The following is a 25,984-nucleotide window of genomic DNA, read 5'->3' as shown; positions in this document are numbered from 1 at the left end:
GGAGCATTACAAATATCATTTCTCAGTTCAAGTGCTCAAATTCAGAAAGTTTTTTTTTATTTTGTTTTTATTATTTTCGTTTGGAAAGTGAATGAGAAATTTTTTTGTTTTTTTTTTTTGAGATGTTTTGGAACGTTGTGCAAGCACTGTGTACAAGAATGCTGTAAAAAAAATTTGACTCGAATATTCAGAACAAAATTTGTTGGAATTGATGTAGCGCAAATGTGTCATTATGAAGTCATATTGGTCGTAAATGCTGTGTTAGATGTGGGATTTTCAATTGACGATCGCATGACAACAGTACAAAAAGACGGTATAAAAGTCATCTGGAAATCTGACAACAAATCAACAACATCTTAAACTCCATTGTTTTGAGTACAATTTGTCTTTCTGCAAGCAAAACAATCTTGTTGTTTCAAAGTGTACAAACGAGAGTAATTGTGTCATCGATATAGAATAGATATATCGAATGAAACCTCCCTCCCCTCAATAATTGATAATGAAATGTATGCATCAAAATTGGCGAAAAAATCGACAATAATAACAAATCAAAGCCGATTGTGATTGATAGTGAATGAAATATTTCCAATTAATTTTTCGTTTCGAGTTTCAATTAGAGAAGATAACAAAAATACATATTCTAAAAATAATAACGATTTTTGATATTGCGTATGATTTGTTGTGTGTAAAAACGTGCAGAGAGAACCGTCATAGTACAAGCCAAAAACCATTCCGATGCAAATCGAATAATTATGATCAATTGAAAGCATTGCCATTGAGTGTATGCGTGCGACGAAAAATAATAAAAAATAAACAACAATCATTTAATATCCATTCAAATAAACATAGTTTTACATTGTGCCTGTGTGTAAATTAAGTCGAATTGCATTGTGGATCGAAAGAGTCGAATCGAGACTTGACAATTGAACAATAATAAGCAAAGACGATTGTAACTTACAAATACAATATATTCAATAAAAGTCAATATGGTGTATGGATCATAAAACGATTTTAATGACCACATGTTTTGCCGTATGTGACAAAGGGGACGATTCGTCTGAGAAAAATACCAGAGTGAATGAGTGCGAACATATGTCAAAGAGCAGTAAACAAATCGTATCGCATGGAATAGTATACATCGTTTGATTGTGAAAGAAGATCGTGCCAAACAATTGCTGTCAATTCGAATGAAATTAACAAAAGCATCATAGTCCATTTTACCGATTACAACTCTCTCAGTTCGAATTTGTTGTCATCGACACGATTTAATAAAGCTATTTAATTAAAGCGTTGGTACGCGTTTAATTTGTTGTGTGTGTTTTTTTTTATCGAAGACCGAAAAAAGAAGAACAACTACCTTAACAGTATTACAGCTGAATAATCAGAAAAAAAGACTTCTTTTGCTACAAACAAACGACGCCTAGGCGAAATAAGTAAAGACATATCACTTGTAAATAAAAAAGCAAAGAAAAGAAAAGATCCGAAACATAAAAGGCCAAAAATAAAAAAGAACTCGAAAAAATACAAAAGAACATTTTATGGTCGTGTCTTGAACCAAGTTGCCACTGTAAAGTATACATGTTTTGGTGTAGCCGGAATGGACATTGAAGTAACCAAAACAGTGATAACGGTAAATGCACAGACCAAAAACACGTTCAAACATTGACATTAAAAACAAATAATAAGTGAATCGTAAACTGCGGTAAAATTTACCATTTGTATTTAAGAGAAAATTCTGCATTTACTAAGTGCTGCACAGTACGAATTGATGAAAACCAACGACTGCTTTAGTGACACATAGCCAAAGCGATTCTCATCGAAACACAAAGATTTATAGCCGATAACAGCCGAAGCAGACATATACACTCAAACCGAACGTTGTTCAACATATATGCACACACATCATCAACATGATTCACTATAAATTATTAGTCGTCCATTGGTCTATTTTCACATTGTCCGTGCAGCTGATTTACTGTGCATCATTGCACTCAAGTAAGTATCACATATCTATAGGTTTTTCTTCTTCTTCATTTTCAATTCAAATTTGACAGTCCACCGTCGAAGTTCCATATTATAAAATTTCAATGGTTGAGAGAACAGCAGTTTGACAGAAAAAAATCATCAATTCAATAAATATGCATTAGCAAATAAAAAAAAAGTTACCCGTCGCACTTGTTATATGATTCAGTTTTTGTTGTTGTCGCAGTCGCCGTTGCTTGAACGATAAACACCTGTTGCTCGCTACTTTCTATACCGTTTCACATTGGTGACGCATGTTTTGCACGTTCGCGTATTTATTTCAATTCATTTGAATTATTCTATGACACTCCGTATCGAAATCGAATGAAACGAGGCAATACGATATATTTATTTTTCTTTTCTGTATATTTTCTTTTTTGGACGTTTACATTTCACATTTCGAATGAATGGCAATTACTTTTCTGTCTTTTGCCAATGAGAAAGAGACGCACAAAGTGGAAGCGAGACAGCAATGAATCGTGTAATAGATTATGTCCAATTACATTCGCCAAATCAGACAAATTTGCCTATATAAAAAAAACGGTCAACAGTCCATCTTATCTCGACGGAATTAATGTGTAACACTTTTTTTTTCGTACACCGCGCGAATAATGAAAAAGTACCGTAAAAACGGTTTTTGTTGATTTGATGTTGTTGTTGTTGTTTTTTTCGTTCGATCGAATAATATACAAAGAATCACTGTAAGCTCAATTAAAAAAGAAGAAGAATGAATCATGTTCTAAAGAAACTGTTCAAATACACATCAATAGAACAAATCTACACACATGAAGGAGAAAAAAACCTCCGCAAAAAAACCTTTCTCATGTCTATTTAAACGATACCACGAATAGAGCTGAGACACAGAGATATATGTATACGTGTATATCGAGAGGTAGAAAAAAATGAATTGTTGTCTTTGTTAAATGGCAAAATGCTATTTTGAACTCGGCAATCAAACGATTGCAATCAGTTTGATGATCATGGAAATTTTTCATGTAGATATATAAAGTAGAGGAATAAAAGAAAAAACCAACAAATCCATACTAATAATAGTGGTTGAAGATAAAGAATGTACCAGTTCTTACGTTTTTTGATCGTACTTTTAATCGCATACTCCAATGTCGAATTTTATTGACCGATTTCATATGTATCGTATAAATCGACTGATTTAAATAAATTCATTTGTTCGTCTACTTCTTCGTTTCTCTCGTTCAACGATATAAGTTGTTGGATTGCACAGTTTGAGCTGAGCGTGCATTTTTCAGTTCCAAATTTTCTACATCAGTAAACCGGTGACTTGAAAAAAATGTTTGGCATTTGTTACGCTACACGGCGACGATCACAGCACTGAAATCAGCTGAACACCGATTTATGTGTACTTTCATTCTCTCAATCGCTTGAAATAGATACGTATCGAGATGTCGTTGTCAAGAGAACTGCCAAATTATAATCATCATTAAATTGCTTATTTGTTCTGTATGCCGATCTTAAGAGACCGAAGAAAGAATCCCTCCAACAACAAAAAAATTGTGTATAATAAGCACAAATTTCATAGTTATACACATATCCAGTGCAAATTTGTGGAAATGTTTTTTTTCCTTTGCATTTTGCGTCGAATTTGTGCGCGAGTCGTTTAAATTGATAGAAATCAGAAATATTCATGCTGAATGCTTCTGCTGTTGACGCACACCTGTTTCGAAGCCGAAAACTTAATGAGTGTTAAAACCTGCATGGTCTAGGTGCACCAAGATACCGTTGTTCTCTGTTTTTCGCAGCGCATGTGATTGAAATAAATAAAATACGATGCATAATGCACCAATGAATACCGAAATATACCTCAAAATAGAGCGAAAGAACGGCCGCAATAAAGTAAACGACGATCAACAACCAAACAGCAAATTGTAACGGTGCAATAAAAATTTTTTTCGTAAGCTTGGCACCAAACGAAACCACATCGCGATTACTCTGAATTGAAGACGAAAAAGAAGAATAAAAAGCAACCTAACATCTCGCATTAAGAGAACACAGCCTATGTTTTTTTTTGTGTTTCTCTTTCCAACTTAACATAGTTGCATAGCCATTTTTCTCATGTTTGCGGTGGGTTTAGTGTTGATTTTTAATTGAGACGCATTTTTCATTTTCTGCTTTACATCATTTTCATAATGATGATTCTCATTCATTGAAAGCCAAAAAAGTAAACGAACGAAAAAAAAAAAATTAAAAATCGGATACATGCATACATGTGATATCATCATCCTTGCTCTCATTCGTGTCATGCGTTTAAATACACACATTAAACATTATTGCATTTGCACAAATGAAATACAAAACAAAATTGCTACCGATTGAAATGATATTTCCACTAAAAATAGACATTTTATGGAGTGCTGTTAGCAGAAATGCTCGCGATTCAAATCACACGAGGGCAAATGAAATGCTGCATTTCAAAAGGTTTTTTTTTTCTCATTTAATTCGAACACATTTAGCCACGACATGCGTTCGATGGTATTGTGTTGCTCTTTTCTTTTGTCTATCTTTTATTTGTGTGCTTCGAACTTGATTTGGATGTTTTTGAGAAGCGTGGAATATATGTTTCACAAATATACTACATAATTCCATGACGAACGATGCAAACAAATGGTTCCGCTTTGACTTTCGCTTTATTAATTTTTCATATCGCTTGTGTGTACGAATGGCGTTGCTTTGCTTATCGAATAATGTGAATGTGAATTTTGATCGATTGCAAACGTGCCAAGTTGCCAACAGCAATTATAAAGAGACAGCGCCCAAATTGTATGTCGCTTCATATCATTCAGTTCAATAATAGTAATTTCAAGCGTTTTTTTTTGTTATTTATCGAAAAAAGGCGCTTTTTGGACTGTGTAAACAAAGCCGATGTGCATAACGAGTATTATATCAAATTTATATGTTCTGCCAAAAAAACACAGCTATAATGAATTGGTATTTCCCAGCAAATCCGGTATGAAATCGTCTTTTTGATGGGTCGGTGTTTATCATTCAAAATTTATGAATTTTGCTTTATCTCGATGGTTTTCGCGTCATGTGCATCCGTTAGACACATCCAAGCTATAAATTTCAACATAAGATGAATAACAAAAATGAGTCAATGGAACGGCAAAATGAATCTATCATCATCAATTGACACAAATTGGGCACGATGTGCCGTTGATTTATATATGCGTCAGTAATCATTCCAGTTTGGTTTGTTTGTTTACGCATACTCGTCGTTGATCCATTTCTAACATCCCGGCGTATTCGTCACACGTGAATGATGAAGAGAAAAATAAAGCTATTTGCCTTTAATGTATTGCCAAAGAAAAGTATTCGAAACTGAATCGCTTCAATACTCTTTGTGTACGATACACGAAACAGATGAACCACATTAACTGCTGGAAGCGGGCGCTTTTGTTGTTATTCTGCTGCTTTTTTGCATACCGATTGCATAATTACAATTGCAAATGTTCAAAACAATGACTGCTGTGAACGTTCGGTTATGTGAAGAGACACAAAAATCGGCATTCGAACGACAATTCACATACGATTACGATTCAATTGCAATAAGTAGGAAAATATTTGCTTTATGACAATTGCGTAACCAAATTCTACATTCGATATTGAAGTTTTGGCGCATATTGTCGAGCGATTTTGAATAAACGGCTACTTTTCCGGGGGGGCCATACACACGCACAAGCGCACCCATCATTTGTTCTCGATTCATAAATTCATTTGTTTGCCATTCGTTTTTTATTTCCAGTTTTATTCGATCGAAGTATACAGGTCAGTTTAATCGATATCGCTTATAATCAATGAACGACAAACAATTACATCGTTACACATTGAGGTAGTGTTTCTAATATTTAAAAAAAAATTGCTTGTTGGCGGTGACTTAAAGAAATTTTACTTCAACTAATTGTAACAATATTGTCACACACACATTTGGTCTATTCCATTATTTTTGAAGTGCATGAATTGTGTGAGCGAATGAGAGTGACCTTTGGACATAGTCTTGAGAGAGATAATTATGATTAATTCGTAAATATAACAATTTCGGAGCAATCTCAATTTCATTTATTTATGATTTCATATGGGATCGATTCAATCATAATGTCATCGCCGATCCATTGTGACAGTGTGCAGTGCTGGCCACTTATCGTTCAGCGCCCATTGTTTTCAAATGGCATAATTGACTTGCATTCAAGGTAGTTAAATTAGTCGTTTGATGGTGGTCACCAGGCGAAGAAAAAAAAAACCAAAACAAAAGCTTTTAAGTACACGTTTTTAAGATTGTTTTTGTTTTCCATTTGTTGTTGACAGCGATCATTGTTACATTGATCATTTTCTCTCTTCCTCGCAATGAATGGCTCTTATTCAATATTTTAACGTGTCCAAATGGCCAGTGACAATATGTAGTACACACACCGAAAACACATAAAATGTAAATGGAAAACACTCACTAAAATTATAGCCAATTAAAGAGGTTCATTGTGTTTGACCTTTGTGAATAGACCTTACATTTATTTTATTTAACGTAATGATTTTGTTTGAAATTATGTCTTAGACACTCTCACTCGCAAAGCAACAAAAACACAGCACCAGTTGCTGCAACCGCGCGCGATTTTCGGTGCTAGCAAAAATACGCGCATGTGATCGGTTGTTGTGTGTTAGAATTTATGCGATTGGTGTCAGATCATGTGGTTGCAAAATTAACTTAAGCATTCAAAACTGCAAACTTTATGTCAATAATCATTTGTCCGTTGAGCACGCGAATGACTAATTTAATCATTGTTCAACCGTTTCAAATTTGTTTTCACATCTCTTGCTATCCTCGTTCGCTCTCTATCGCTCATTCTGTCGTTAACTTTAATTCAATTAAAATGGAATTGATCGAAGACGCGCGCGCGCCCACTTTTGGTCCAAAGAGTTGGTTTATGTTGTCATGAATTGCCGTGCTGCTGCGGTGCTCAAAACAATTGTAGCGTTTAATTTTCAACCTCTTAGTTTCGGTAAAATTTCATTCCATACGGTATTAACCCTGAACTTGGCATTCGATTTTCAGTTTATCTTCGATTTGAATTGGTTGTAATGTTGGTGTCTTGTTTTTTTCTCTTACTCAATTGTGCTTGGCATTGTTTGATTTCCATTCTCATTTCAGTGCGTGTGTTTTTTTTTCAAATGTGACTAAGCACAAAGTTCGAAGTGTCACTATTAGTTACTGTGATTTCTGATCTTTGTGATCAATACTTCACGTATGTTGTATTTGAAGTGTCATTGAATTGATCGATTATAAAATTGCTTGAACATTAATTAATGGCAATTATTACATTGTCGTCCAGTCACTGGTGTATAAAAAATGTCATCTATACACAAAATGACCAAAAAAATTCAATTTAAAGAGTTTTCAAGCCAAATTGCTCAAATTACATGCTCAAATTATGAACCTTGTAAACGGCAAAAAAGTGTATGCCACAAAACAAAATCGTGTTTATTTAACGAGAAAGCTTTTCACCGCTGTTTTCACAAATAACACAGGCTACATGTGAGTGTGAACTCATTTGCGTAAATTATTTTATAGTAATTAGACAGGTAAACAAAAGCGACAGCATTCATGAATAAAAGCGAACGAAAGAAAAAAAATATGGGCCGGAATTGTAATCTTCTGGTCATTGAGCGCAATTACTACCGGAAGTATGGGGTGATGATCTGTTCATTACAAAAGTTGAACACTTAACATTATCACTCATCATGCCAATGTTAATGATGGCGGTGTTATCATTGTGTATCTGTTCTCTTTTCATTTTCTCGACTGCGTGGAATATGTTTGATAAAAAAAACGGAAGCACTCATACATGCGTCCAATTTTTGCTGTTTTGTGGTTATTTAAAACCGTCCATAAGATCACCTGTGGCGCAATTGATTCCACGTATCTATCTTTTGTATAACGTTCAATGCACTCATTTGCCGCTAAATTAAGACAACACAGAGTCATCGGTTTCTTTCTCGTTTTTATCGCGCATTTGGGTGTACGCAAAACAGAACTTGTATTATTATCGACCACATGAAAGAAAAAGATATTTGAAAATCATCATATGCATGTGTGTATGCACGGCAAAACAACGCAAGTCACTCGAAATCTTTTAACGACTAAATCACATGCGCTAGTGAAACGATAAACATTAACAGTTAATGCGAACTCATTGAATTTCCAGCACAAGCAACAACCAACATCAACGGCAAATGTTACAGAAATCAATCGACAAAACAACATAAGAAAGACCAACTAACACTATAGCAACATTAAGAGTCAGACCATTCAACTGGCTTTTACCAAACTGTGAAACACAAACAAGTGCTAAACACATCTCGACCGCTCTGGAAATTCGTAATACACAGATAAAACACGAACATATTTCTTTTTTGTTGATCAATTATTCTAAAAATAGCTTTTTGCAGCCACTTTGCTATTGCTTCGTCCGTAATATTGCATCAATGTGTATAAGTGTTGGATGCATACAAAACGTAAGCGCATCGACTCTCACATCTCACAACACACACACAGTACGATATTGTGAGAGAGACAATCTAAATGAGTCCATTACCGCAACCATCAAACGTTCAACTGAATTAAAAAGGAAATCATGCAACTGGCGAAAGAAAAATGAACGAAAAAAAAACAAATAGTTGTAATAATGTAGACTGGCTTCAATGAAAAACGCAACTTGGTCTTTGTTTGACGGTTTTTTGAGCTTGTTTGATTCGAAGCTGATATGAAAAGAGCAAAAAAATGTTGTTGTCAGCCATAATAATAACAAAAATAATAAAGAATCATCCAGATGCGACATATAGAGTACAAAATGGTTTGCATGTAACAAAGCGGTAAGCATAAGTGAAGAGCTACGTACATAAGTAATATTGTGAGTCTCAAAAAAGAGATACGGATAGAAATAGAAAAAAAGCTATCATTTTCTAAACCAGTATTCAGTTTATTAGTTGAAATTGAAAAAAACCTCCAGTCTATTCCTGAATGTGTGTGCATCTTCCATTGACGAAAAAAGTGTATCGATCGAAATCGAGATTTATTGCTGCTGTAATTTATACGTTTGTACGATGAAAATACAAAAGGCCAGCATCGTATTCAAAATACTGTAGACACAATCGACAGATACGTATAACATCGCAGTATTGAAGGGACAACCAGTTTTATTTGAACACGCGCCAACGTTTAATGAGATAAATACACAAAAAAATTAGCAACTGCAAAAGAGGGAACATGCAGACACTCAGATTGTTGTCGTGATAACGGTTTCACTTTCCGCATCAACTGCTCGTCACCCAAAAATGGGAACAATCACTCGGTTGAAAGATACTCATTATTACTGTCAAATTTGTATCTTTTGTTGATATTAGCAATGAGTGAGTGGCCGCATGATTCCCCAAAAATCCAAAAAGAAAATAATTTTACAATCTTTTTCGCTAATTTATCTTCACTTGTTCAGTTTTGTATTCTCTATCAGCTTCTTTCTAAAAAAAATTCCGAGCTTAAAACCAGATAAATTTTAATATTTTGATGAAAAAAAATGTGGAAAATTTTCCAGCATCCGAGTGAGGAATCGCGAGAAAAACTGATTCATTCGTTTAAGAGAAGAAATATTTAATTTAATTATGCGTGTAGCATGTTTTTTTTTTTCAATTCTAAACGAAATACCGTCAGTTAAATACAAATAACGGAATATATTAAGTTGACCAATAACCATTGATAATAAAAAAAACTGGAAATATTTAATGTGCGACATTAAGAGTGCAACGGAAGTGTACGTGATGATCAAAAAATGAATGTGCTTTTTTCGTCACAATCTCCGCTTAGGAACAGAGCATCTGCACTCTCGCAACCATTTTGCTATAGGATTACGGAAATTTCAACCAATTTGTCGCACATTTACAAATCGATTAAACGCCACGGATGTAAATGAACGGATTTGTGTGTCAATTTCATTTTTCAGTAATGTTTCTCACCAAATTACAACAACATCATGCTCTGCTTTTATTTTCTGTTGTTTATTCGAACCAATTTCGTTTTTTGAAATAAAAAAAGCGCCCAATTTATTATTGCGCGACACGCACTCTCGCACTTGCAATCGCAACATAAATACATATACCGTTTATATATAGTGAACGTAACCGGCACAACGGAATCAACTGGAGAAGAGATGAAAAAGAGACCAAAATGGTTGAACTAAAAAAAAATCAAAAGCCAGCGTAAATAAATGATACTTTTTGAAAGACTTTCCAATAATTTGATTAAATTCGCATTTTTCCCCTTTGACCACGCGTGCAACCAAACCAATTTCATTCTACTTTTCCCAATTTTCCAATTCAAAACATTTTATGATGTGACGTACACAAGAAAAAATGGCAATTGTTTCTCCATTTCTCACTCTATCTTTCTAGAAACATAAACGATCATAATATTTGCCACATGTTTTTTTCTTCTATTCAATTTTTTGTTGTCTGTTGTTACCGAAACAAAACCCGGTAATGACAAAAATTGTTCAACGTCATCCTTTTACACAATAGTTTAATATTTTTATCGCGGATTCGTGCGTCACATTTATTCTTTTTGTTCGGTTCAAATTCAATTTCGTTGGCACATGGTAATATCTCCTGGAGACAAAAACTCGATTTCAGGTGTACGAATGTCGATGATGAGTATTTGTGTTTCATGCACGATCACGATCACGCCGAATCGACAAGCAATTCCAAAAACAAACAAACAACTAATGATAATAATTGTAACGATTCGCACTTAGACACTTTCATGCATCAGTTGAATTCATTCAATCGATTCCGATAGACAAAATTGAAACAAAATTACAAACAAAAAACATGATGTAATATTTATGAAATTAGTATTCTAAATAGATAATTCAATGGGTCTAGCAAAGCAAATTCGGTTGTCGTTCGAATAATAATTTAACGTTCTGTTTTATGTATGTTTCGTTTTGGATTTCGTTTATGTTTCCCTCCAAGTGATGTTTCGGCAAAAAAGTAATAATTATATTTGGTTTTCGTTTTTTGCTTTGATTTCGAGAGCGAACTCTCTCATTCGTATGTGCGCTCAATCATTTGCAAAGAATTTCAAATAAAAGTGACAGGAATTTAAATCAAGAACACACACATTCATTCATACAAATTGTTTCGCATTTAATTTTCGCAGCGCATTTGCCAATTTCATGTGTTTCTCTTTATTTTCATTTTTCGCAAAGTGCATTTACCTTATTCCGGCATGAATATATTTTGCATTAACTCGCATATGCCACTGAATACAAATACTGAATATTGATTAATAAATAATATTCGATTAGCTGACGCGCACTATTAAAAATCATCAATTATCACGTATTTTAAATGGTTTGATATCGGCTTATATTCTATCCGGCGATAGAAATATAATATCGCCCCTCTTGCATATACCACCCTGAAAACAACGTTGATGCAGCAATACTCGATTATTAAATGAAACGATCGTTTTACTTCAACATTGAAGTCGTTAGCTTCTTCTTAGATCATCGTTTAGCGATGATTTGATGTATACATGATTTTAGCATTTTGTATCTAATTGAATGCGGCAACCTAGGAGGCAACGCATGACATGAACTTAACGCAATCAATAAATGAAAAAATGAATATTTGATGATTCCAAGTGTGATACAAATTGAATTCGAACAACGGCAATGCAAAAACTGATGACGATGACGACAGAGACGAGAAAATCATTCATTCAAATACATTTTTAGAATGTTTTTATTTTCAAAGAACGTGCAAAACAAGTTTTTTTTTCTCGACACTTCAATACTTTGGCCACTTGTTTTCTATACGTTTCTGGTGGTTGATCAATAGTTCTACGGGTTTGAAAAAAAAAAACATAAAAAGGCATTAAGTAACGTTTTCAATTTGAATATACAACTTTTTTGTCGATTTGCGATGCAAACCAATTCTGATTCATAGCACTTTGCAATGATTGAAATTCAACAGCTCAACATCATTAAATTTCAAAACAATGTTGATGTTGATTCGTTACAAAGAAAAATCGTCGCATTTTATTGAAATGAAAAACTCTTCCGCTTGTCAAAGGCTTTATCGATGCGCACGAAATGCGCATTGAAATGATTTTGCAAACTAAGCATTCCAGTAAAAAATTCCAACGCAATTTGGTGAATGTGTGCGATTAACGCGGCATGCGTTTCTCAATTTGGCAAAATCAAGTCGATCACATTCGTGTGCAATATGTGCAATTTGAAGTGTGTTGTCGATCTGAAATTTGTTATGTGTGAGTTTTTTTTTGTTTGCTCTCGCACTTTTTCTGTTGTTTATTTTTGCCCATTAAACTTGTCAATCAAGTATACACACGCGTACACATACTACGTATGAATGACCGGCAAATACGGGTGCAAGACTAATAGCAATATTCTCCAATGTAATGTTTATTTTTAGCACAATATTCGATCCAAAAATAGGTATTTATCTATATTTATTGAATGGCGAACCGAACTTGGAGTAAACAAGTGACATAGTAGTAGTCATCAAAACGGTTCACTTGGCGCGAAATGTGTGAAAGAAATTATGAGTGAAAAAAAAACTTTCATTTTGTATCACACTTCAAGTTGCTGATAAATAAGAGATACACCGTACGCAGTCTCTAAGCCGCACCAATCGGTTTGAGTCCAAAAACGCTTTTATGACCCATTCTCGTTATTACAAATATCAAGTAAACAACAATCGAAAAATAAAAACATGAGTGAGGGTAAAATGAGCCGAATATGCGTGTGTCACAGAACTGATTCAATGTGCAGACAATAGACATATTTCGACATTTCAACGGTAAATCCGTGCTCATTTTTAAAACAAATACACAATAAATGGAATTAAGAAAAAGCGAAAGAGAGCTACTTAAGGTATTAATTCGCCTCTCCCTCTACCTATCGTACTTTAAGCATATATAGGTGGATTTAGTGGATTTTCTGCGATGATAATATAAAAAAACCGAATAAATAAAAGTAAAATGAGTCATTGGTAGTCATCATTTGGTTTGTTGTGGTTTATCTACGCTTTATGTTTTAACCAAAAATGACTCGAAATCCGTAGATCCACACATGACGTAAATGATTTGGGTGGATCGAGTGAGAGTTCATTGTGTCATTGATTCGATTCGTGTTGTCTTCCATGCCATCATTTCAATGGCAATGCCCTTAAACCTCGAAATCAAATTTAATTCTTTATTACCCAAAATAAAGCGATGAGCGTTTACAAAGAAGCTCACTGACAATCATGGTAATGCGTACAAGGATTTTTACCGTAAAATTTAACTCCATTTTCCACATTCACACATTTAATGATCTTGATTTCCGCTATTTTGCGAATTTAACTTTGTTCCGCTTTTAATTAAAACCTGTCTATATAAAACAAAATTTTTTATTGTCTCTCCCTTTCCATATCTGATTTAAATGCTGATTCGGTGAATGTAGCTCGTGATTCAGTGATGACATCGGCCGGTGGAGTTGGTTTATCATCCATAACAGTGTCACCAATTTATAAATCATCACAAACAGTCTCACATCAATCGATATGTTATGCTGAAACCGAACATGTGCTCAGCGTAAATGGTAAAGAGTCAAGCATTGTATTGGATTTAGAACCGAATCGCATCCAATTGGGACCATGCAAGCGAATATTCAAAGCACCCGAACCGCATGGATTTATCGTAAAATTGCTGAAATTCAAATCGAAACAGATGAGAAATCCAAACAGTCATATTGATACCAATATTGGAGGTGTGTCAATTGATGTTTTCAACGAGACAACAACGTGTCCATTGAACATTGTAAGTTATTTATTATTTTTTGTTTTTCGAAATTATTGTTGTTTCTTCTTTAAAAAAAAAATACTGCGTCTATTTAATATGTTTATTGCCTACTCTTTCCGCGTATCGTATGAGTGCCGGACGCGCGCATATTTTTTTTTAATATCGTTTTATGTAAATAAATTTATAGTCACCTATAAACATCTCTAGATCTACCTTCTTGTATCTTTTAGTCATTTTCCCACATGTGCGCATTTAATATGTTTCATCTTCGGTTCGCATTTTATGTGCAAAACCTTGTTTCCTGTCTGTTTGTGATACGGTGTATGTGACACAAAACACATCACCTCTTTAAGAATTATCTCCAATGTAAATCGTGTGTATGAGTGCCTCTTGTGTGTGTCTGTTCTTTTTCTTCTCTCACTGCCTTTGTTCAACGCAAGTAGATGCTTTGGAGTGCTTCTGTGAATTTCGATTGAATGTTGTTCATTCGGGCGATGTAAGACGGCCGCAGACTGGCTCACACGGCAATGAGCGTATCACAAATTTAGCTGTATGAGAATTTTATTTGTGATGCAATCGAAAAAGAAACCATCACACATACATAGATACTGTTTTTAATGAGTTGTTCATACATGCTTGTCGAATGATTGCGATGCTCACCACAAATGACAATGGTTTAATCATTTCAGTTGAAATTTACCATAAAACTTCAAAAAATAAATCGGCAATTAGTGCGCATAATTTAATTGTTTACCATCGTCTCATCGTAATTTTTTTCCTTTTTATTTCGTATTGATATGAAAGAGACTTCTTAACTTATTACCAAAATCAATTTATTTTTCCATCTTTTTCTAACATTCATCTAAATAGAACAATAATTTACGCATTTATAAACAATACACGAATGTCCGGATCATGTAACGCGTAATTTGAATGTCGATTTAGATGAGAAGTAAATCTACAATATCCAAAACAGATCACAATATGAATGCATATTTAAATATCTCGTTTCACAAAGTACACAATGTTAAAACGTTTGTTTGTCTTCCTTTTGTGTGTCTGGCTTTTGTTATTGTTTACTACGATCGTTATTTTCACAGTGAGAGTACACGATGTAAATGTGGAATAGTAAAAGATATAAAACTCAAGTGTGAATATATTTTTAGAATGGGACGATTTGGACGATTTTGTTAATACAGAATGGACATATATGATTTATTGATCAGCATGTGTTTAACACCAGAAAAATAAAATCCTTCGTTTTGGCTTATTATAAGTTATTTCCCAATTTAAACAAAAAAAAAATTTGTTGTTGCCTCAAGCACACACTCGAAGTAATAAATAAACCGCGTAATATTTTTATAGCGAGTATGTATAGTGTCAATTCCAGTACAGTAATCGATACTGGCTGACTGATTGACAATGTATGTTCATTGTTAATGAACACAAAATATTCATTATTGTGATAGTGATCGACTACGTTTAAATTTATATCTAACAACCAGATTTGGCATTCGGAAAACAAAGTGTGTGCCCCGTCAACCAAACATCAACGTTTATATGTACATACACGACGAAACGAAAAACTAAAAAACAAACAAACAATTTTACTGAAAACGGCATTTGGGTTAGAATTATTTCATGCTGACGATCGCAATTTTTTTTGTTGCTATTGCCTCTAACATACCGAGTTTATATATCGGAAAATTTGATCTCGACATAGATTTTGAAAGCTATACGAGCAGAAATTGCGATAAAATAACACATGGCTAAGTAAGTAAATTGTTGAGTTTTCAAGGTAGAGAGACGCAAACAATGCATGTATGCATATGGATCGCGAATGCGCTGACGCGTGCGCGCACTATATGGACACGTCTCGAGCAAAATACACAAAAAAAAAGTAACGCGGTGCGCTTACTCACAATGATTTCAATCAGTGAATGAAACTGTAGAAACGTATTCAACGGACATTTTTATGAGATATTTAATATTTATATGTTATTCATCACTGTTTGCAAAACTAAAAATAATTTCTACATTCCTCTTTTTCCGTCCGAAAAACGATTTTTATTTTGTTCATTCTCCAACGAGGACGAATCACAAACAAAGAATTGATTAGTTACATTGACATTTTTGTGTCTAATATTGTGTCATAAATAGAAATGGAATATTTGCATATGCAACGCGGTAACTGTCGCGAGTCATTCTACTATTGATTTTTATCGCCCATTTTACCGAATGGGCAATAATTTTTAATGGTCATCTCTGTCTCTATCCTGCACATATTCACAATTGCACACACGCACACAAACACTTGATTATCAACTTTTAATATTTTACAATCGATTACAATGCAAAATAGGAGTTTCGCTTCAAATTCATTACCATATAAAATGCGATGGATTTGTTTTTTTTTTTTCTATCTCTCTTCAAATTGGCAAAAATAATTAAAAAATGAGATAGAGAGAGAGTGAAAGAGAGAAAAAAGTGTATGTGCTTGGAGAAATCATATGAGTTGTGTGGTTGTGAGTGTGAGTTTGTGTTGTGATTCGAATGCGAGACTGGATTTTGATGTGGCTGGCTGGTTGGTGTAAACGAAATTCAATTTGATTGAATGCGCGCAGACGAGAAAAAAAAGATATTATTAAGAGCAACAAACAAACAACTTAAAAATAACCGGTTTTCTAAGAATATATGGCCGATGAATGTGAAGAATGTTGCATACAATGCATCTGAATTATGGGTGTTCGTAAATGTGGGCATTGGCCATTCTCAAACGTGTCCTGTCTTTTTTGTTCATGACACCTCACCACCACCATCACCATCACCATCACAGAGAGACACGATTGACTGCATGCGCTTGAATTGCTGTCAAATACACAAATATCAATAGACATGCATCGATTAAACAAGAAACGATTTGCGCGCACGCTCAAAAACCATCGCCATGCGCGACTTCTCTCTCTGTGTGTGTTTGGCCTGTTTATAATTAGCCCATGTCGTGAAATCAAATGAACCGGCGTCATCATAAATGCAATCACTGGGCCGCTGAGAAGAGACAGAGACTGCCAATTTGTACATATTATTTATCAAAGATTTGCTAATAATATTATGAACAAATTAAGTAGTTACGATTTTTTTTTTCTGTTCATGGTCTCGTGCATTTATTTATGAAATAGTATACAATTGGAAAGAATCGAGCGGGAGAGCGATTCATCAAAGAATCAAATTTAAAAAAAACCATGAGCATGACTTAATGACGCCAAAGACTCTAATCAAATAACAATATAGGAAAAAGAACACAAGCACGCCTGCTTTTACACATGATTATGCGGGAAGAGGAGCACATACATAATATACAATCATTAGAGTCAGTCTTTGGAAATTATTCAAGAATTTTTCTTAAAAAAAAAACAAATCTTAATATCAGCGTATGTATATCTGTTGTTCGTGTTTGATAGCCATAGTGGTAATGGCCCTTGTGTGAATTACCGATTCACTAGGTGCTCATGACATATTTTACTTCGATCAACCATGTTTGCGTGTGTACTCTCGGGTACTGAATTTAACGATTACACGTGGATTTGAAATCAATTAATGTCGACTATTAATCATTGCTTGTGACATGGATTTTTTTTTCTTTTGTTAAAAACAGGAGTTAATCCAGGTGCAACGCAATAAATTCCATTATAAATTATCATGACGATGATGACGAGAATTGAGAAACGATTGAAATGATTCGTACGATGGACTGTCTCAGAAAATCGATGCAATTATTGAATGGCGACCGACATACCTACATTTCGGAACCATTCAAGTACAAACACATATGATATGCAAGTGAACCGCAACTCAAAATGACCGTCAATGAATGAAAAATCTTGCACAAAAAAAGCAAAAAAATCCCTTCCAATCGTGAGCATGCGTGTGTGTGTCCAAAGCGATTGATTTCGTGATTTCGTTGAAAATGTTTTGTTTTTGATCATTGCATACGCTTGGAAAGCGTTACGAATCTCATAAAAAACGTTTGAAAAGTAATTCGAATCTCATGCAATGTTTGTCTATTAATAAAAAGGCGCCGCCAAGAAATGTCTACAAATTTGAAGTGATTTTGTTGTTGTTGGTGTTTTTGGTCATTGGTCGCCGTCGTTTTGCCTGAATCTCTGCGTAATATTATTGCGTGTGAAATATAAACAATATTTGCTGAAAGCTTCCATATTAAAACTGACTAGTCACGTAAGCCGACCAAACCAAAACACAAAAAAAAATTGACGACAACAACAACAACCTTAAGCTGTCTTCGATATCTGTGCGCGCATTTTAAGGTGCGATCATATACGGAATCATAGATTTACTTGTTGCCAAGTTATTCATTCGCTTCGATCAACGATCGCTTCTCATTCGAATTTGTATTGGTGCGAGCATGTTTCTCGATGTGTATGTGTCTTTTTTTTGTTTGCCCGCCATTTCCTCTGCGCCCAAACATCAAAACAAACACGAATTGGTAAAAGAGGTATTAAACAATAATGGCAAAGGTATTAAAAACGAAGCGGACGACACCAGCGCAGCAGTAGTAGAAAAAAAGTGACAAAAGTGCCGATGAATTGAAGGTCTTTCCGTCCATTTATTGTTGAAATATACTATACAGAGATGTTTGGATCTTTTTTTTATCTATAAAGCTCTTAAACTATGTGTACGCTGAGCTAAGTCTCAGCTGTATTTGTGAAAGAAACAAACAATGCGAAAATGAACGAAGAAACGAACAAAAACATACAATGTGTATTGAGTGTGTGACTCAAGTTGAGTTCAACCAAGACGACAATAAAACTGTTTCATTGTGTCGGTGTGGTACACACAGAGTTCGCACAATTTAATGTGCAAGCATTTCTATTCTTTAAACATAAATTAGCTCAAGCACACCGATGTGTGTATGTGTGTGTCTTTTTGTTCAATCATCGGTATTCCGAAACGTTCCAGATTTTTTGCATTCGACCGCAACATTTTCGAAATTCTCCAAGATTTATGAGGTTCATTCATGAGCGTGTGTGCAACAAGACCACACCAAATGGAGCTATTTAAATGTTAACACAATAGATAATAAAACTTTTTTCAGTAAATTGCCATAAAACGAAATGAAAAAAAAAACGAAAATGCAAGAAAATCATTAGCAGGGTATTGAGTGTCGATTGTCGCCAGCTGGTTGTAAAATAAAAGACGCACATTGCAAATAATTGAATGATCATCTCTACAAATGAAACGCTCCAATGAACATATGAGTCAATCGACGACAATAATTTGAAATCTCAGATTTCTAGCTCCGCACACAGAATCAGTGATAATATTGAATTAATATCAAGCAGCAAGCAACCAAGTTCACTTAATTATTATTGTTAAATGGAAAAGAGAAAGAGATAGAAAATCACATCGATTGACAACAAATTCATCCGATTAATATCGATTTGAATCGTGCAAACAACATTATCATTACAATGTGCATTCATTATTATTATTATTGTTCTCGCCGGCGCTGCCGCAAATATAATTTGATTAATTCAAATGATTTTCTAAAGTCTTTACCCATCGCATAATTACAACAACAATTTCTCTCAACAAAACGTTTAAGCGTTATATTATATATGTATAAAAGATATGGACGGTTTTTTTTGCTTTTGATCATTTGCCATTCACACAAAACTTGTCACGAAATCAATTTATTGTTCATAGAAAGTTGAGAGTGAGATCGCAAGATCTAAAGCTAATTTCACTAATACATGTGCGCTTCGGTCAAACGTGTTACGGCATCGGCGAACATATGCTTGTGAATGCATGACAATAACGGTGGCGGTGTTGACAACGACGAAAATACCGAATACTTAATGAATTGATATTATTCATTGAATAATAAGTAAGCAATTTTTGCTGTTGTTTGCTACAATCGTCATCGATATTTTACATAAAAACATTGATATCGGTTTGAAAACACATTTTCTTCATGCAACCTTTCAATGGGGGGAAAACTCTGCGTGCATTTCACTTAAAATGCGATGATCAAAATATCAGCCTCAATATCGAAATCAGTATTCGCCAAAACACTCTACAGAAAATAAAGGAGCAAAATTATTTGGATAATGAAAAATTGTGTGTATGAAGCTAAATAAATGTCATCTTTTCTGGTCGTCATCATGATTTTTTTTTTCATTGTTTTGATCCGAAGGAAAGATCAAGATCTCTATTTCCAATAGATGCCAAATTTTATGTGGAAAAAATGCGATCATTTGTTCGTTGACGTATCGTTCGCGTTAAACTACAACTTTACATATATATATATATATAATGTCAAGCAGGTCTTAATTACGATTTAGAAAACAATCGTCTAGCATTCAACAGAAATATGAATGTGTATACAATAATTTTAATAGCTTTGGCCACCTTTTTACGTGACGGAACATTGTTTGTTCAATTAAATTCTGTTTTTTTTTCTCGCGTGCGACTGTGTGTATCGTTTTCAGTCGAATGTTACGCAATTCGGTAGTTGTTTTGCACGAATAAGCAATAATTTTTGTCATCTCGGTTAGTTTTTGAATTAGTCAAAACAATAAACGATAAGTGGTTAATGATTGACTTCAGTTATTAACTGGATGTGGAGATTTTTATCTCTTAATTGCAATTTGGAATCGATTAGTCATCGAATCGATTGTTAGTTGTTGTTAATTTCGGTACTAATTTTCAGCGCGTGTAAATTATATTGATACATTGTCACGGACAATAATTGGAATTTTCCGATTCACTGGAATCTTCCAGCATACCCTATGAACAATATAAAAACCACCATTTATTGGCGCACAATATCAATATTGCATTCGAAGTTTTTTTAACTGTTGTACAAGATTCATCATGCACAATGACTCAATGTGATCACCGAAAATACGACTTATATTTTGAATCGGCTTCATTTTTGTCTGGTTTTTTTTTTTTGGTGAAATAGTACACTTTCAACAAAGTTGTCAAACTAGCTACGCGTTCCAAAATCCTGTTTAGAATCAACTTTCCTTTATCATATCTTCTCATTTCAAAAGCAACTGTTTTTTGGCCTAACCTAACGTTATAGCGCTGACGCAAAATTCTAGACATTTTTTTATATGTTAATTGTATTATTAATGTTATTCTATTGTATATTTACGTTTTTTTTTGTGCATAGATGACGGGAAAAGATCCATTGACACCGGCCTGGAAATTGGATCCGTGCAAAATGGAAGCGCATGGAATTAATAAAGAGATGGTTCGTTTAACTGAAGGTTTGTTGCGCATTTCGTGGACACCAAATCGCCATTCACCCAAGTACAAATTGGTCATTACAACGCTTGGCAAAGGCTATCATTGTAATCAAGGAAAACATCCATGTCTTAAATTTGGGTACGTATCCAATCGCAAGCAATTTTCATACAGATTCGAATCAAATTTGATATTATTTTAAATGTTGTTTAAATAGGCAAGAAACATTATTTTGTGTTTCATCGAGTTTGGTATGTGATGGGATAGCACAATGTCCAGAGGGCGATGAATACAACAGCGATGAGGATCCAGTTATGTGTGCGCAAAAGCGTGGTTTCGCCGATTCAAATGTATGTGGTTTTTTTAAATAAAGAAACAAACATTTATCAATTAATCAAAAATGTTTAATTTATTACCATTTTCTTAATGATCTTCTTTTGTGTATTAATTTGTTTATGATTCAATTTTTAGACGTCATTTGGATTGAGTATTTGGCAACAAATTTCGAAGGAATTTTTCAGTAAATTATATCCTCCTGAAGCAACGACAATAATGCCAACAAAACCACCAACCAAACCAACATCAACGATGCACAGAAAATCGAATAAGGGCGATGACAGCATTGATAATGCAAACGAAGATGACACACCTGACGATTCTGTGATGGAATCATCAACAAAACACTATCGACACATCACACTGTCGAGAGGTTTATCAAAATATGGGCCATGGGGTTACTTGATTCTTGGCATGCTACTTTGTGGTGGCGCCCTTTTAGTCTGTGTACTTTGGGGTAAAGACATGTTTTCATAGCATTTTCACAACATTTCAATTCCATTTTTATTTGATTTTATGGCACACTATCCACACTAACATCACCCATTGCTTTGCGTATAAACATATTTGATCAATACATAAAAGACAAACACAATTTTGATATCAATATCGAAAAGAAGAAAAATCATTCAAATGTGAAAAATCAATCCTTGGGAATTCTCTAACCAAATTGATCAAAAATGTTCGGGAAAAACGAAAACAAACGAAAAACAACAAACTAACACTAATAAAACCTATGCATTTCTCTCTCTCTCTTTCTCTCTTTTACTCAGAATGTTGTTGTAAAAGCGATAAAACGCCATTCTTAACCACATTAGATCCATCTAATATATCGACAATTACAGGCAGCAGTTCAACGGCGAATTACAATGGTACACAACCGGAAACAACGTTGCCGCCAAACTATGATGAAATCGATCCGCCACCATCGTATGCAACCCTATTTCCGGGTAATAAAAATGATGATGCCGAATCAACGAGCACCGGTCAAACAACGACCGCCAACACATCAAACACTTCAATTCAAGATGTTGGTGCTGCTTGTGCAACATCCGACAGCATTGCCAATGGTAGCAACAGTAATGTTCCGCAAGCATCAGCACCGTCTTTGCCATCTTCGTCCAACTCTTTCTCCACACCTTATCCCTCATCTTCTTCGTCGTAGAAATCACAAACAAAGAAATTACGATTATATTTTTTTTTATTTAATTAGACTTTAATTCGATATACAAATCGAACGAAACAGTATGGCAACTGTACTCAATTTAAAAAAAAATTGAGTACCTCGCCAAATAGAATAGAAAATGGATCCATTTCGATTGGTGTTAAATGCATATCACTCGCTCACTTTCGCTGATGTGTGTTATGTCTTGTATAAAATAATAATTAATGAGAAAAAAACGACGACGATGAAAAACAACAAAACAAACTGACTGATTAAACTTAAACGTAAAGTGGGCAGGATGGATTTTGTTTTTAAATTCAAAAGAAATACAGCAATTTTTATTCAAATAGCAATGGCAATATCAAAGATTTATAGAAACTAAACAAATAACTCTCTGTTGAAATGTAGACAGTAGACAATTTTTATTTTTTATTTATTAATTTAAGTTTAAAAAGAATTCTTTGTCTATTTCGTAAAATCGATGAAAAAAGAGAGAAACAATTTCAAATTGATAACATTATAATGCGTGCTATATATATAAAAGCTTGAATTGGTATGCATGACGCGGTTCAAGTTATTGAGTAGCTTTAAAATTTGATGAAAGCAACCAGGACAGAAGAGTTATAATGAATTTTTTTTTGGCACTTCTTCCCGTAAATTTGGCTACATCAATGATTTATTTATCTGTTTGAATTTTGAAATGTATAAACTAATACGAAGACAATTGTTTCTTTAAAAGGGTCATTTCAATTTTTTTTTAAATAGGTTGTTCATCAATCAACTCGATCTTCAATTTTTCTTCCACCATTTTTTTTTTGTCATTTTACAAGCTAAAAGAATTTGAATTTATAATAGACGATTCGCAAATGAATGTATACAAACAAAAAAAAAATACGGCACAATGCAATACATAATTCCGATGAAATGTGATATTGACAACAAAATAAAAAAACAAGAACTACATTTATAAGTAATAAATAATTCAAATTAAATCGTTTTATGCATGTTTTATTTCTTATTTCATTCACCTACCTGACATTTACATTTGTCAAGAACCATTTAAATTTGGCACATTGAGATGACACAATATATGTGTAAGTTTGTATCATTTTTTCAATTGCTAAGCCAAAAAATTGCTTTTAAAATAAAAAATAAGGTAAAGAAAAGCTATAAATGTGCAAGTTGAGTGCAAAGCGATTAACATGTATTTATGATTCGTCTGTTCAGTGCTTCTGTGCAAGCTTTTGCTAGCGAAGAAACTAACCGCTTTAAAAAAAAGCATTGCTTAAAAGTGGCTATAAAGTTTTGAATTGACTACAAATACACAACTACCATAATGACTTCATACAACCATGTGTTTATTGTTGTATAACTAACACAGACAGGTGAGTATCCGACTCATTCAAAGTTTTAACGCGCGTAAGTGTATTGGTTGTGACATCGACTAGAGAATGTTTGGCGAAACCGAATACCAGTTGAATAAAATTTATTGTGTATGTCGGCATACAGCAGTAATGGCAACGTGGTTCGTGTCTATGTTTTTGTTGATATCGAGCAGCTGTGTGAAGCAATGCGGGTGTGCGGTCCATGAATGTTTTTGTGTGTTTTGATGTAAAAAATGCGATCTCGCATCAAACATCCATATATATACGTGTTTGTAGAATAAATGACACGAAAGACACATTCGTTTCGATCATATTGCTCTCTCACGCATTCAAATGCATCAATGTGTGCTGCTGTGTTGTGCGGCAGTGATGACGAGCCATGATGTAGACTCACTGTGTGTTTACTTTTGTTTATTTCTCTTGATGGGATCGGCATTCAATTGAAATATCAATATTTCATGCATTCAGTACATATCAAGTGTATGTTTATATCGTTCGGTTTGGTTTTTTGTTCTGTCTCTCAAATGCTGCTGTGACGGTGTGACAAAGTTTATTTTATTTTACATTAATTTGCTTACTATTCACTTCAAGTGCAACGAAATATTGAACATTTTCAACATTTTTTCACAGTCAATTCGATTACCCGAATGTACCGAATGGTAATTACTGAAAGTGAGTGAGAGTGCACGCGCTGTTTTTAATCAAATGTTATTAAATTGTGTGCGTCATCTAAAGGTACATAGATACCTTTCTCATGGTAATTTCTATTTCAGAAATACATTGAAACTCTTTTGAAATGTTCAAAATTATCAAGCTGACACAACACTGACGTCAATTTGTTGTTCACATTTTGGAAAATCTCACAACTTAATGAATGCCTTGCGCATAATCAATTGTGACGAATCAATCAATCGATCGAACCGATGTTTTCTCGTAATTGATTTTTAACCGTAATAGAATGTGTATTTTTCCGGATTTTGTGCAAAACAATCGCAAAATACTACAATAGAATTTTTTTTCAACGAAAAATAGAATCTCCGCCGATATTTTCGTTTGGGTCATATGTTGAGTGAGGTCAGCGCGGAAAATCTATCTGTAATTGTCGAAGTTTTCGAAATGAAACGAACATAAAATAGAATAAACAAACGAGTCGAATAAATGAGAACCATGTTAAAATAAATGCATCAATATATGGAAATTTTTTGTGTTGCGCGAAAGTTACAGTTATCATCACCGGGTGACTAAATTTCAATTTGCATTCTTTGACGATGATGTAAATTCGAATAGCGGTAGGTTGTTGTTTTTTTAAGCATATTTTCTGCTTTCGCCAGCAAATTTCGCAAGAGATAAACATTTTTATGATTCACAAACGCGTCAACAAATTTCGATGTTTTCGTCACAATAATAATGCTTTTGATGCACCTTATACCGTATTCTACACATGCCACATTGTTTATATTTCGCAGTATTTTTTGTTTTCATTATATCAACTACAAAGTAAGAGACAGTCAAATGAAAGAGGCAGATAGACAGGGAGCGAAGGAGAGAATAAAAGAAAGAATTTGTGCGTGAACAACGATAAATTTGCACAATATTCATTCTATTCATAATCGAGTCAAAAGAAAAATATGCAGAGCGAACAAACGCATAAATTTGCATTAAATAGTTGGAGGCGAGAGCGAATAAAAGATTCGCTACATTGGCACATTGACAGGGAGAAAAAGAGCAAGAGAAAGAAAGAAATGAACGAGCATTTAGATTCCGATGCTCAGAGATGCAGATAACAGAAGTAACTAATATTCAGTTAGAGATAGACACAGAGAGAAAAGCAGAAGGAGCGAATGATAAAAATAAATGAATAGAGAAAAATTAAAAAAAAAAACGCCGAAGGTATGAATAGAAAAAATGCCAACAATTAAAATTAAC

At 34.0% G+C, this 25,984-nt stretch overlaps 2 protein-coding genes across 3 annotated transcripts in view; both read left to right on the top strand.

Annotated features, from left to right (window-relative positions):
* The first annotated feature begins 95 nt into the window (after window positions 1–95).
* LOC116352458 lies at window positions 96–23,665 on the top strand. 2 transcript variants are annotated; one of them, XM_031785067.1, is made up of 6 exons: window positions 96–1,995; window positions 13,563–13,918; window positions 21,099–21,313; window positions 21,390–21,522; window positions 21,644–21,965; window positions 22,282–23,665. In XM_031785067.1, exons 1-6 carry the CDS (start codon window positions 1,911–1,913, stop codon window positions 22,671–22,673), a joined length of 1,503 nt encoding a protein of 500 aa, XP_031640927.1. In that variant the 5' UTR covers window positions 96–1,910; the 3' UTR covers window positions 22,674–23,665. The 2 variants fall into 2 exon arrangements, with proteins under 2 accessions (XP_031640927.1, XP_031640928.1); XM_031785068.1 differs by having other exon boundaries at window positions 100–1,995; window positions 22,354–23,665.
* A 902-nt stretch (window positions 23,666–24,567) lies between these two features.
* The window catches only part of LOC116336647 (hillarin), a 30,579-nt gene continuing 29,162 nt past the window's right edge, over window positions 24,568–25,984 (top strand). The window contains exon 1 of the mRNA XM_031760622.1: window positions 24,568–24,815. The gene's annotated coding sequence lies outside the window, so the exon portion shown is untranslated. The remainder of the gene's footprint in view (window positions 24,816–25,984) is intronic.

This window comes from Contarinia nasturtii, unplaced genomic scaffold (genome assembly GCF_009176525.2).
Source record: "Contarinia nasturtii isolate CC-2019 unplaced genomic scaffold, AAFC_CNas_1.1 Cnas_scaffold_187, whole genome shotgun sequence".
NCBI lineage: Eukaryota > Metazoa > Arthropoda > Insecta > Diptera > Cecidomyiidae > Contarinia > Contarinia nasturtii.
The sequence above is the reverse complement of the archived record's forward strand: the minus strand, read 5'-3'. Positions and strand labels throughout refer to the sequence as shown.